General features: G+C 37.6%; 1 protein-coding gene across 3 annotated transcripts in view; it reads left to right on the forward strand.

Moving 5' to 3' along the window:
* CDK14 (cyclin dependent kinase 14) overlaps nt 1-13985 on the forward strand; it is a 632242-nt gene that overhangs the window by 193464 nt on the left and 424793 nt on the right. For all 3 annotated transcript variants that reach the window (XM_021102362.1, XM_021102363.1, XM_021102364.1), the window contains one exon: nt 4988-5067. In XM_021102362.1, coding sequence (XP_020958021.1) covers nt 4988-5067 — 80 coding nt within the window. The remainder of the gene's footprint in view (nt 1-4987; nt 5068-13985) is intronic.

Here is a 13985-nt window from a genome sequence, read left to right on the forward strand (position 1 = left end):
AACAACTTAGGGCACGCAGATCTGTGGACAGATTTCTGAAGTCGGCAGAGCTTTGGATTTGTGACTAGAACCAGCTTTAAAGCTGGAGCCACTTTAGCATGGCTCTGCCAGGACACCCAGTGTCCCTGTCTCTGTGTGTGGACAGCTGAGTTCTTGGACATCCCCTGGCTCTTCCTCCTGCTACACTTCACTGCTCTCCCCATGTGATCGGCAGGCTGAAGCAGTGACTCACTCATGCTGGGGCCTGATGTGAGCTTCATAGTGAGGCCAATCTGGGAAAGGCAGTTGTTGGAAGAATTAGAAAACAGTAAAGAATCTCTTGGAATTTCTGTCGTGGCTCAGCGGAAATGAATCCAACTAGGAACCATGAGGTGTGGGGTTCGATCCCTGGCCTTGCTCAGTGGGTTAAGGATCTGACGTTGCCGTGAGCTGTGGTGTAGGCACGGCTCAGATCCCGAGTTGCTGTGGCTCTGGCGTAGGCCAGTGGCTACAGCTTTGATTCGACCCCTAGCCTGGGAACCTCCATATGCCGCAGGAGCGGCCCAAGAAATAACAAAAAGACAAAAAAAAAAAAAAAAAGAATCTCTGAAATTAAAACATCTTCCTGGATAGCTTAGAATGATACACAGATGTGGCAGTATCTCCAATAAAAAAGTTCTGTGGTCGTATTAACACAAAGCCTTTTTTTTTTTTTTTTTTGCTGTGTTATTTACCTGAGTTAATGTCTCTGTTGCCAATCAAGTCTTGATTGCCTTCTATTCATTAGCCTTTGATTTGATTAATAGGACTTGTGAAAGAGGAATCTTCGATGTTTTCCTGTAAACAGCTCTAGTTTATTGATTCAATTTGAATTTTGTAATTATTCTAAAGAACTTAAATTGATGTTTGAAGTGTTTTCACTACTCAATAAAATAGTTTAAACCACACAGATAATTATTAGATACCATGTTCATTTTGCTTTTCATAGGATAATAGGTATCTTCTTTTGATATCTGTAAAAAAAAATGACATTTTGTTAGAGTTAGTAACTTAGAATTTGAAGGGTTTCTGGCCATATTAAAGTTTAAAAAAATATGCACCAAAGGAGACTGTTAGAAGATTTGTAATGCTATTTTTTCAAGTGGTACCTTTCCAAAATTGGAGCTAGTGGTTTAAAGTTTTTATGAGACTTAAGAACTGAGGGATTCAGTAGTTGGCAGGTGTCTAAACATGCAAAGAAAAACTAATTAAGAAAAGAGAGAGTCACAGAGACTCTTAGGTTAAAGAGCAATTTGATAATCAATATGGTTCTTAATGGGAAACAAATAAAGTAGTTGGACAAGACATAGTGATTAGCAGACTGGGCTCAGATTATTAAAGATATTGAGGGTTTTGAAGCATGTCTGTTGGATGAGAAAGGTTAATTAACAAAGCATTCTATAAATTCTAAAGTCTTAAGGAAATGGAAACTTTCTGCATCTCCATGTGTCATCAGAAACAAAGATGGGGAGGGAGTGGGACGGATTGGAAGCTTGGGGTAATAGGTGCAGACTATTGACTTTGGAATGGATAAGCAATGAGATTCTGCTGTGTAGCACTGGGAACTATGTCTAGTCACTTATGATGGAGCATGATAATGTGGAAAAAGGAATGTATACATGTATGAGTAACTGGGTCACCATGCTGTGCAGTAGAAAATTGACAGAACACCATAAACCAACTATAATGGAAAAAAATAAAAATCATTATATATGAAAAACAAAAACAAAGAGATTGCACCTTTAATTTTAATAAAGAAAATATTTAAACTAAACATGAAAGAAGATATTGAAATCTATTTATAGATTTGATATTTGACATTTTTGAAAGTAATAATTTTGATCCTTTATCAAAATTTTGATCCTTTGACTCTTAACTTACCTTGCAGGTATAAAGAAAGAAATATCAATATATTAACATTATTAATAGTCACCCAGTAAAATATTTTGAGAGTCTACTCTGTGCCAGACAAGTCTAGGCATTGGATACGTAACAGTTAACAAAATAGGAAAAGTTCCTTTGCTCTTGGAGCTAATAATCTAGTATAAATTTTAAGGAATTTTTTAGTTTCATGTGATGTCATAAATAAAATAATGTCTTTTACTGCTGTGATTATCATAACTGTAATAAATTAATAGTTGGAGGTTTAATTCATGGAGAGTTATGCTTCATAATTAGAATTCCATTAACCTGGATCTTGTTCTTTTGTGCAGTTTATCATAATAAATATGTTCAAAAATTTTTTGCGCCACAAACATAATGCACATTACTCAGTCTATGAGACGGCTTTAAGGCGTCTCTTATCTAGTTGCATTTAAAGATGTGAATGTTGGCTCAATGAACGGCTCATCTCCTTTCAGTACATTACACTACATAGTTTAACAGTCTGAGAGTGTGTTTTACGCATATAACCTTCCAAACCCACAAATTCCCTGTATTCCAGAATTCAATTCATGGTGTATGTAAGTTAATGATCTCAAGGGAACTGGAAAAGCAATGCGGGAAGAAGACTCTGTGTGTGTGTGTGTGTGTGTGTGTGTGTGTGTGTTTAATGGGTGAGGGGAGAGTATCTGGGAATGAAGGGAAAATTCCAAGCAGTTTTTGTAATCAGTTCCTGCCTCTTCAGGGAGCCAGTGATGAGCTCAGCCGGGCTGAGAAAATCTGTACAGATGTCTCACTGCCTGCATCCCAGCCTCCAGCCCTTCCAGAGGCCTCCCTCAGTTGTAAATGACCAAGTGAAGAGCTCAAGGTGCAGTCTCCAGTTGAACCCCATGTGAATATTAATTTTTTGCTTGCAGCTGGGTACCTAGAGCATAATCAAGATTAGACAAAATCAAGGTGATGTACTCAGGAGAGTTGCAGAGCAGCAAAGCAGCAGGCCTGTCCTCCAAGCAGAAACACAGGGGAAAATAAACACAACTCCTCACCTTGAGGAGATGGCACATCTGGAATCTTATAATCAGATGCCCTTTGATTCCTATAACCAATAATGTATTTCAAGTCGGCTTGATGAGGGGTGTCACTGGGATGGCTGGACTGTGATAAACCCCCGGACCCTTCCAGTTTTGTGTCTGTGGCAGGTTTTTTGATCAAAAACAGACCAGTTGGATGCAGTTCTTAAAAAAAAGAAAGGTATTCAAATCCTTTGTTTCAGACTTAGGCACTGGATTTTCTGCACCACATGAGTTCTTCTTTGCTGACTCCCATAACCTCTAATGAGTTTTGGTTGCAATTTAAATTGCAGCAAGAAACTATTATTTTTCTATCAGATGGGCAAAATCAATGCTTGATGACATTGTATATATAGGTAAAGAAGGAACAAGAGTTTCTTTTGCTATTGATAGTGTAAATTGGTACGGCCTCTATGGAGGATAATGTCTGTGTTCATCAGATTTAGAATTTAGAAGTACATATGTGTTTTGATCTTGCAGTTCTACCTTTAGGAATTTGTCTTACGGACATAAATTTTTACATAGATGAAATCATGTCCACAAATATTGGTGGTATCATTGTTTTAGTGACAAAAAATTGGGAATATACTATATGCCTACCAATAGAGGACTGGGGTTAAATTAAGTATACTACCCTCATGGAAAGACCGTGTGGTTTTTCAAAAGCAAGAGACAATTTTCTGTGAATTTATAAAGAAGTCACTAAAATACATTAAGTGATAAAAATAATATACACTGTACTCTGTATGGCATACTGTCGTGTGTGTGTGTGTGTGTGTGTGTGTGTGTGTGTGTGTGTAGTATATATGAACAGTGTTAGGTGTGGCCTCAGAGGATAAAAGCTGGGTTGCTGAGGGAGGGTGTGGCAGGGAGATTTACTTTTCATTCAGTACTTTCTTAGAGCTTTTAGATTTTTTTTTTGTCTTTTTGCCTTTTCTAGGGCCGCTCCCATGGCATATGGAGGTTCTCAGGCTAGGGGTTGAATCAGAGCTGTAGCTGCCGGCCTCCACCACAGCTCACGGCAATGCTGGATCCTTAACCTAGTGAGCGAGGCCAGGGATTGAACCCGCAGCCTCATGATTCCTAGTGAGATTCGTTAACCACTGCACCATGACGGGAACTCCATAGCTTTTAGATTTTTAATGTGTACTTGTTTTACCTATTTTCATTAAGAAAGTATACTGGTAAGCCTAGTCAAGGTAGAAAGTAGAGCATTTAACTGGAAGACCAATAGAGATAATCATGACTTTATTTTATTAACAGAATTGATTGGATAAAAAGTTTTCTGCATCATGCATCCTTACTTTTAATTAGAGTCAAAACATATTTAGAATGTGTCTAGAAGAACCCTCTGCTTTGGATAGGTCTTGTTTAATTTGTAATAGTAAAATATTAACTTTTATTTTGATGATACTGCATTATAAAACATGATCAGATCAAATATAATTTTTGGGACTGTGGTAAAGAAAAGAGTGAAAAGGGAGGAATGGGTGATGTTAGAGAGAGAGACAGAGACAGAGAGAGACAGAGAAAGAGGGGAAAGAGTAAAGAAAGACTGAGTGTCAAGTTTCTGTCCTTGGAGATTGAATGACCTCAACTTAAGACTGAAGATGGAGATGTTTCATCAAAAGAAACAAAGGAGTTACTGGAGAAACAAAGGGAGAGTGTTGTTTTCACTGCTTGATTTTTAATTAATCTCTGAATAATTGATTGAACATGGTGTTTTTGTGAAGCACTAGTTTCATTTTGGAAAGAACTAGAGTGAATCACAGAAAACTTCAGTTAAATCTTGGACTATGCAAGTGTGAATATTTAAAGTATGAATATTTAAATGTGAATATTTATGATGATGATATGGGATTTCCAGCCTTACTGAAATTAATCTTGTGGTGCCATAATTGAGTCTCTGGCATTTTCAATGCAAAAATGCATAAAATATAAATTGTGAGGAAGACGTAATTGTTAATGGGAACATATTTTCATGGATTTGCATCTCATCTTTTCTTTTGTTTCTCCAGGGTAAATGGGAAGTTGGTAGCCCTGAAGGTGATCAGGCTGCAAGAAGAAGAAGGTACCCCTTTTACAGCTATCAGGGAAGGTAAGCATTTTCTCTTGTTATCTTTGCTTTTGTGTTTGCATGATGCCTGAGCTGTTTAAATTTTATACACCTCTGAATATGCTGTATTTCTAAACCATATGCTTGTATTTCTAATTGAAATGTGTAAACCGAAATTTAAAAATCGGTACCTCTTAAAAAAATCAGTACCTCTTACAATCTTATCAAACCGTGTTAGATAAAATAAAACTATCCTGCTGTATACTCAGGTGTGGGGAAGAAAACTGCTGTGTGTTGATGTTGACTCTGTTACTAACTGCCTAAGGAATTGTATCTGTCTGATTTTTGTTTGCAGAACTCCAAGGCACATAATCACCTAGAATTACTCTATAGTTATGACTGTTAAGGAAAGTTCTCAAAATGTGGGGAATCATGCTATTTTGTCTTTTGTATTTCTTCTTTCTTGATGCCTTTGTTCCTATTTAGTTTATTTCCTATTGGGTTCTTTTTATTGATTTATAGGTGCTCTTTATATATTTCAGTCATTCATGTGTTTTGTTATATTTTGTCCTATTTTGTCATTTTTTTCTAAATAAGAGTGAAGTAGTATTATTAAGGCATTGAACTAAATCTAGTCTGTCACTGGTCTGATTTGTTTTCCACAACTATCATGACTTACTTTGGAGAAGTCTACTTTGTTTTCTCTTTCTTACCTTTCATTCTCCTTTTCATACCACTTCTGTTTTGTTTCTATCATCCCTGTTTAGCTGAAAATGTTCTTATAAGGTTTATCAATGATCTTATTTTCAAATCAGGTAGATACTTGTCTTATTTTATCCAACCTTTTAGCAGATTGTACTTATTTCAAACTTTTCTTTTATGATATCAGATTTTCCAAGAAGAAAGCTTTTTTTCTTTCTCTTGTGTTGTCTCCTAAAACTGTATGGGTTTTCAGGACAGGGAAGGGCTTCTTGAATTAGCACTCCTTCCCACGTGATTTTATTCATTTCATGAGTTAAATAGCAATTATAAGGTGATGACCTACACATGACTCCCTTTTGCCAAGGCCTTGACTTTGTTTCCATCCTCACATATCCTTCTGTCCACCTGGCATTTCCTCTTGAATCCACTAATACATAAAAAGAACAATATATCACTGCTGAGTGAGGCTTATTTCAGGAATGCAAGGCTGGTTCAGCTTTCAAGTATCAGTCATTGTAGATACAAATGAACTTATTTACAAAGCAGAAATACACTCACAGACAGAAAACAAACTTATGGTTACCAAAGGAGATATTGGTGGGCAGAGTCAGGGGAGAGATAAGTTAGGACTTTAGGATTAACATATATACACTACTATATCTAAAATAGGTAAACAACAGGGACATATAGCACAGGGAATTATACTTAATATCTTATCATTACCTATAATGGAAAAGAACCTGATGAGAAAATATACCACTTTGCTGTACACTTAAAACTAACACAACAATGTAAGTTAACTAATTATACCTCAATTTAAAAAAAATTTAAAAACACCACAAAGAACACAATTATCAAGAACAAGTATTAAAAAAAATGACTGTATAACTCATCTCAAATTTACATCCAAATGGAGCTCATAGTTGCCCCCGACATAAATCATTTTCTGCCCATATTAGTAATGGCAGCACCAGGTGATCCATCACTCCAAATCTGGCTCATGAATGAATCCTTTAAGTCACTTCTTCAAACAATAGCTCATACCTGTTCACTTCCTTTCTCTTTACTGCCCCCCTTGGTCCAGGGTATCATTAGTTCTTGCTTGGACTTCTGCAAAAGCTTCTTAATTGTACTCTGTTCTTTTCTTACCTGCCTGTTGTCCCTTCTCTGTTCTATAACAAAAATAATATTTAAAAAATACCTAATCATGTTTTTAAGTTTTAAATCATGCTTATTTAACAGCCTCACTTTTAAGTACTGTCTGACAGGTTTTCCCTCAAACATGCCACAAGATTTCCTATGTCAGCGGCTTTACACCTGCTCTTCCCTGTGGCTGAAATTCTTTGACCTGGCTCTTCTTATATGCCAGGTGTCAATTCAGATGTCCTCTTTTCAGAGTTTTTGAGCATGTTATCTAAAATCATAGTTGACCATCATCTTTCTCTTCTTTACTAGCCATGTTACCACCCTGTTTATTGCCTTACGGTTTTTTATTGAGATCTGAAATCAATTATTTTCACTCCTCTCTACTAGTATATACTCTTAGTGAGATCAGGAACCTGAACTTATTTACTGTTATATCCTCAACATCTAACATGGTAGTATTTATTGAATGACTTAAGGAAAATCATTGAGCTAGAGTCATAAATATGACAGAGTGTTAGACACAGTCTCTGCCCTCGAGGAATTTGCCTTGAGGTGAGAAATAGAATATACGGATAATAAGTTTAGGAGTAATATAAGGAGGCATATCAATGCCAGATCATTTCTAAAAAGTGTAAGTCCTAAAGAAATTTCTCCATTAAGTCAAGGGAGGTAAGATTTCAGCTGGGTCTTGAATTAGGCATAGAGAGATAAGCATTAAAGAGCAGACTGGGAAGAAATTGCATTCCAGATGGGTTTAGACAAGGAGCTAAGACCAGGAAGTCCAATGCCTTTGCTAAGTGCAGTGAATACGAGTATTTAGGTTAGGAGTTCTCCTTAGGTGGGTGTTGGAGGGTGGGGTGGTTATTGCTCCATGGGAGGTGTTAGTGTCATCACAATAATTGGATAGTATAAAGTGGCATTTAGTGGATAGGAGCTGGGCATCCTGCAATATGTGGAGTACTCTAATACAGAGGAAGGGAATTATGGTCTGAGGCCCACTTCTGGGTTTGTAAGTAAAGTTTTATTTGAATATAGCATTCCTGTGTATTTATGTATTGTCTACTGCTGCTTTATTAAAATTAAGGGGTTGTGCCAGGGTGTATGTCACCTAAAGTGTATACTGTCTGGCCCTTTTACAAAGTTTTCCACCCCCTGCTTTAATGCATATCCCATAAGCCTTTTGTATCTCCTGCTGGGCATTCATGCAGGTGGAAACCTGTTTATATTTGTCTTAGGCTGTAACCCACCTATTTCACATATAAACACAAAGTATGGTCTACACACATTTAATACTTACTGAATTTTCCAGGAATATAATTACAGTGTAGATCAAAGGAAAATTATATTTTGTTTTGTTTAAAACTTTACTAAAATTTGTTCATCTTATTGGAAAATTATATACCTAGTGCCAATACTTCTTACGTTATTTAATTCATTAATATAACACTCTTGGTCAGTCTGCATTTTCAGTGGTTGTATTCATGCTGATGCTGGGTACAGATGTGAGTACCACTCTTCTGTATGTTTTCCAGTATAGTCGTACCTGACTATATATTTAAATACATGATTTTACTACAAATTGCTTTTTATTTCTCTTTTGCATTTTAGGTACATATAGATATATATTTGAAATTTACATATTATTATTTGAAATGATAAGTAGAAGTATGTAAGGATCCTATTATCTGTGGTTGCCATTTCAGAGTAGTAAAGGCATCTTTATACAATACTTGTTATGTAAAGATGGTATTTGGTCTGATGGGCTTCGAAACGACTGGCTGAGATGGAACCATGGGTTCTCATAGATTTGTGGAGGGAGGCAAGGTTAAGAGTGCTGTTGATTTGATGTTAGGGAGTAGGAGAGGGGCAGAGAGTTGCTGCGACAAGAGAGAAGCAGGAGGAAAATGAAACTGGGCAGTAGGCATGCTCTCTAGCATGTGGAGTGTGCACTGGAATTAACCAGCCTAACCTTCCTGATGGTATTGGCCCAGGTTCAAGGTTAAGAGAAAGTTCCTAATGAAATTAGAGAATCCAGTTTTGACAGTTGGGTCCATCAGCGGAAGCTCAATGAAAGAAGCAAGTGGGGTCATATTAAAGTTTTTGATAATCTGTCTGTTCATATTGTATATGAGGCAAGGCCCTTTGGGCACATGATAAACCTTGAGATAAGCTTAGGAACTGGCCCTTAGCTGTGGTTGTGTTATAGAATGCAGGCCTCTGTAGGTGGGACTTGTTTTGTGGATTAGAGAGCCTCCAAAGATTTTAGAGTTGAGTGTATTAGGAAGGTAAATCTGATATTAGGATATGATATAGATTAGATAAGGAGGAAACTGGAAACTGATGAATCATTCAAAACTGTGCAGATTTGAAATTGTGAAGATCCAAGTTTATTAGAAAGCAGCAACTCCCTATGCACACTGAGGTATATGGAATGATTGGCCACCGGGGACCTGCTGTATAGCACAGAGAACTCTACCCAATAGTCTGTGATAATCTATGTGGGAAAGAATCTGAAAAAGTATGAGTGTGTTTACATGTATAACTGAATCATTTTGTTGTACAGCAGAAATTATCACAACATTGTAAATCAACTACACTTCAATAAAACTTTAAAAATGGGAAAAAAAAGCAGTGACTCATAGACATAGAAAACAAACATATGGTTACCAAAGGGGAAGGGGGGAGGATAAATTAGGAGATTGGAATAAAGATATACACAGTGCTATATATAAAATAGATAACCAACAAGGAACTACTGTAGTATAGCACCAGAAACTACACTCAATATCTTGTAATATCCTGTAATAGAAGATGATATTAAAAAAAAAGGTATATTTGGGGAGTTCCCATAGTGGCACAGTGGTTAACAAATCCGACTAGGAACCACGAGGTTGTGGGTTCGATCCCTGTCCTTGCTCAGTGGGTTAAGGATCCGGCGTTGCCATGAGCTGTGGTGTAGGTCGCAAATGCGGCTTGGATCCCACTTTGCTGTGGCTCTGGTGTAGGCCAGCGGCTACAGCTCGAATTAGATCCCTAGCCTGGGAACCTCCATATGCCGTGGGAGCGGCCCTAGAAAAGGCAAAAAGACCAAAAAAAAAAAAAAAAAGGTATTTCTATATTTATATCTCTGTATCTGTGCATAACTGAATCACTTTACTGTACAGCCGAAAACAACATTGTACATCACCTCTATTTCAATAAAAATTTACAAAAAAGAAAGCAGTGACAAAAAGTGATTTTGTGGAGAAAGACATGCCAGACCTAAGTGAATTGTTGGTTATAAATGGCTTGAGAGGGAAACAATGATTTTGAGCTTGAATGAGTAAAATAGTGGTACCAGAGAGAGAAATAGTTTGTGATTGCATGGAGAATTGCTTCTAACACTTTACGGTTTGAAAGGGCTGTTTTCCAATTGAACTTTCACATTAGCCCTTGGAAGGTTTTTTTTGGGGGGGTGTAGAATTTATATTGTTTGTAGAATTCACATTGTAAATATGGAGTTGAGGCTCAGAGACATTAGATGGCTTGTCCAAGAACTTGAATATTGTACCTAGACTTTCTTAGAGTATAAAACAGTGTTCATACTAACTTTGTAGGGTAGTTGGTTTGGGTTTTAGACATTGTGAGTTCAGGAGGCATCTATATGAAAATGTCTTATTGGTGATGTGGGAGTGTAGCTCGCAAGAAGTCATCGTAAGTGGTATCTATTTAACATGGTCTTTAATGAGCTGCACAAATGGTAAGATTTTTATCAGAGAGAACTTTTGAATGAAAACAGGGAGTTAAATTGCAGGTCAGTATAGTAGGGCGAAAAGCTTCATCCTAGTCTGGAACACTGAGTTTTGAGCCTGACTTTGTTTGTCATCACCGTGCTAGTTTGCTGGGGCTGCCCTAACATAGTACTGCAGAGCGTGTGGCTCAAGAAAAGCAGTGTATTTTCTCATGGCTCTGGATGCTAGAGGTAATGGGTCAAGGGGTCAGGGCCCTCCTTCTGATGGGCATGAGGGAAGGATTTGTTTCAAGCCTTTCTCGGCTTAGAGAGGGTTCTCTTCTCCCTGTTGTCTTCACATCATCTCCCTCCGGTGCCTTTGTCCAAATTTCTTTTTCCTAAAAGGACATCAGTCTTATTGGATTAGTGTCTACTCTCATGGCCTCACTTTAACTTAATTACTTCTAAAAAATTCTATTTCAGATACCACCATATCCTGAGGTGCTGAGGTTAGGACTTCAGTGTAGGTGTTCTGGGGGACAAAATTCAGTCCAGGATGTCACCTCATGACGTTGAGCTCCAGTAATCCTATTTGTAGAACACAGGTGTTGGTTCATGCTGTCTCTCAGGAACCATCTCCCTGATTGTGATTTTGATTTCCCAGGGAATCTTTAAACTCAGAGTTTGAATCCTCTGAAGATGAAGAGTGTAAGAATGTTTTGTTTTAAGGTCTTTTTTGTTCGTTTGTTTTTACTTGTCTTTTGTCTTTTTAAGGCCGCACCTGCGGCATATGGAGGTTCCCAGGCTAAGGGTCTAATCGGAGCTGTTGCCGCCGGCCTACACCACAGCCACAGCAATGCCAGATCCGAGCAGTGTCTGTGACCTACACCACAGCTCATAGCAACGCTGGATCTTTAACCCACTGAGTGAGGCCAGGGATTGAATCCGCACCCTCATGGTTCCTAGTCTTATTCATTTCCGCTGTGCCATGACAGGAACTCCAACAGTATAAGAATTTTTGAGACCTGGAGGAACTGATCACCATATGACATTGTATTTTCCTTTGAGTGGAGAATTTTAGGGTTTTCCTAGTAAAATCTGATGTCTGAATGCTTTTTGATGGAGATAAGTGACCGTGTCGTAAGAAGAGGAACTAATCTCTGGGCCAGTTTTGGTTATTTGTTCCTCTCTTTCCTTTTTCATTCTTGCTTTTCATAGTCTTATTTTTCTGCTATTTATGCATGGAAGCAAAAGCTATCACCATTGCTCACTCTCTTTTGCAATTATTAATTCCAGAAATCTGTACATTATACCTCCTCTGTGTATCTAGTGGTAGACCCCCCCCCCTTAATGTGGGGGTGGTAGATGCTTGGGATCTGTTCATTTTTACATTTTCACATTGATGAGGGAGTGACATGGCTTGTTCAGTTGAGAGGAAGCACTTTAATTTGATTTGCCTCTTTTCTGCTGTTTTGGTCAATTTCCTCTTTCACAAAATGCCATTAGCAGGAATATCTCAAAGTAGGAAGGCACTGTGCATAGTAGAGTAGTTTTCAAGTGGCTGCTTGCCACTTAGAGGCTTACCTGGGAATTTAGATTTTAACACATAATTTTCACCTAAAGTGGAAAACACTTGTAAGCAACTCTAGCCTTACCTAAGATTATTGTCCAAAGATGGACTTTGAATTTTATCTCATAGAACTAGAGAGCTTAATGGCTTAATTCAGGTCCAGGTGCTTTGAAACTCATTCTGTCTTTGATGGTAGCTTAGAGAAATTAAGCAGCTGTGCTGAGGCCAGCTGTTATGTTTTAATTTAAAATCCTTATATGATATCATCACCAAATTTTTTTTTTGTTTTTTGCTCTTTAGGGCTGCACTTGCAGCTTATGGGAGGTTCCCAACCTAGGGGTCGAATCAGAGCTACAGCTGCAGGTCACAGCCAGTTTCAGCTGCACAGTAAAGTGATTCAGTTATGCATATATATATATATATATATATATATATATACACACACAGATATGTAGATATAGATATACTTTTTTTTACATTGTCTTCCATTATAGATTATTAGAAGATATTGAATGTAGTTCCTAGGGCTGTACTACCATAGTTCCTTGTTGGCTATCTATTTTATATATAGCACTGTGTATATTTTTATTCCAATCTCTTAATTTAAACTTTTGCTGCATTTTTGTTTTATGTGGAAGATTGCCTTATTGCCATTAATTTAAGGTAAGCAAAAAAGATAGATCGGAGGGTGTGGAATGTATGGGAAAAGCCTACTTAGAAACACGAAGGCACATTATTTGATAAAGATAAGAGGGCAGCTTCCATAATAGGAAAAGGGAGGGCTGATAACAGGAACAGAAAAATAGGTTCAGCAGTGTAGCTACAGGAAAGTAGTAGGCGTGTAGAAGAAGAACCCCGTAATAGTGAGCTGTACAGTATGGAACTCATCATTTGAAATATATCCTTTTTCATGTCTGAATAGTCCCATGTGTTTTATTCAGCTTGTCTCTCTTCCTCTTTTCACTCTTTTCCAGAAATTGAATCTTTTTCCTTGTTTAGTCCTCAGTTGATATCTCTCCCCCATGCCCCCACAATTGTTCATTCTATTAGACTTCTAGGGATACATTTTGGATTTCTAATATGAGCAAGCTTCTTAAACACTTTGGGCCTCAGTTTCCTCATCTGTAAAAGAAGGATGAAAATACTACTAACCTCACAGGATTGTTGGGATAGTACATCCATTAAATGTAACCCCGAGGCCATAAAATAGAAACAATGGAGGAACAATGAAGATTTCTTAGAAATAAAATTGCATTAATAAGAATAAACATTCAGGAGAATATTCGGATTGTAAACTCAAGGAAAACTCCCAAAAGAACACAAAGCGTTAACATCTCATTTCTCTGAGGATAAGTTCCTTTCAATTTTCTTATGTATTGTTTCTCTCCCTCCCTTCCTTTTTCTTGCATGCTTGTTTTGTTCTCTTACCAGAAGCATCCTTCAGCTGCCTGCAATGTTAGTTGGTGGCTTTCATTGTAGGGTGATGGGAGTGAGGTAGCAGGGTTTTTTTTTTTTTTTTTTTTTTTTTTTTCCCTGACACCCTCTCAGATGTCAGTTTGTGGAGTCTTTTCTTGGGAAGAGGCTTAAATATTTGCAGAAAAAGATTATTTTATTTCCTGCCCAGAGGATTTAAGTTTTCTGCCCACATGGGGATCAAGCAGGAGCCAGAGATTGCCAGGGAGTCTCACCCTTCAACATGCAGATTTTTATGGAATCCCCCTATTTTTCAGTTCAGGTCTTGCAGCTAGTGTAGAGGGACTAAAAGGCATGGAAGTACTTAAGGGCAAAAAACAATGAGAGCCTAGAAAAAGGTGATGGCAGTAAGGAGAGATT

Source organism: Sus scrofa, chromosome 9, assembly GCF_000003025.6.
Source record: "Sus scrofa isolate TJ Tabasco breed Duroc chromosome 9, Sscrofa11.1, whole genome shotgun sequence".
In the NCBI taxonomy this organism is placed as follows: Eukaryota; Metazoa; Chordata; class Mammalia; order Artiodactyla; family Suidae; genus Sus; species Sus scrofa.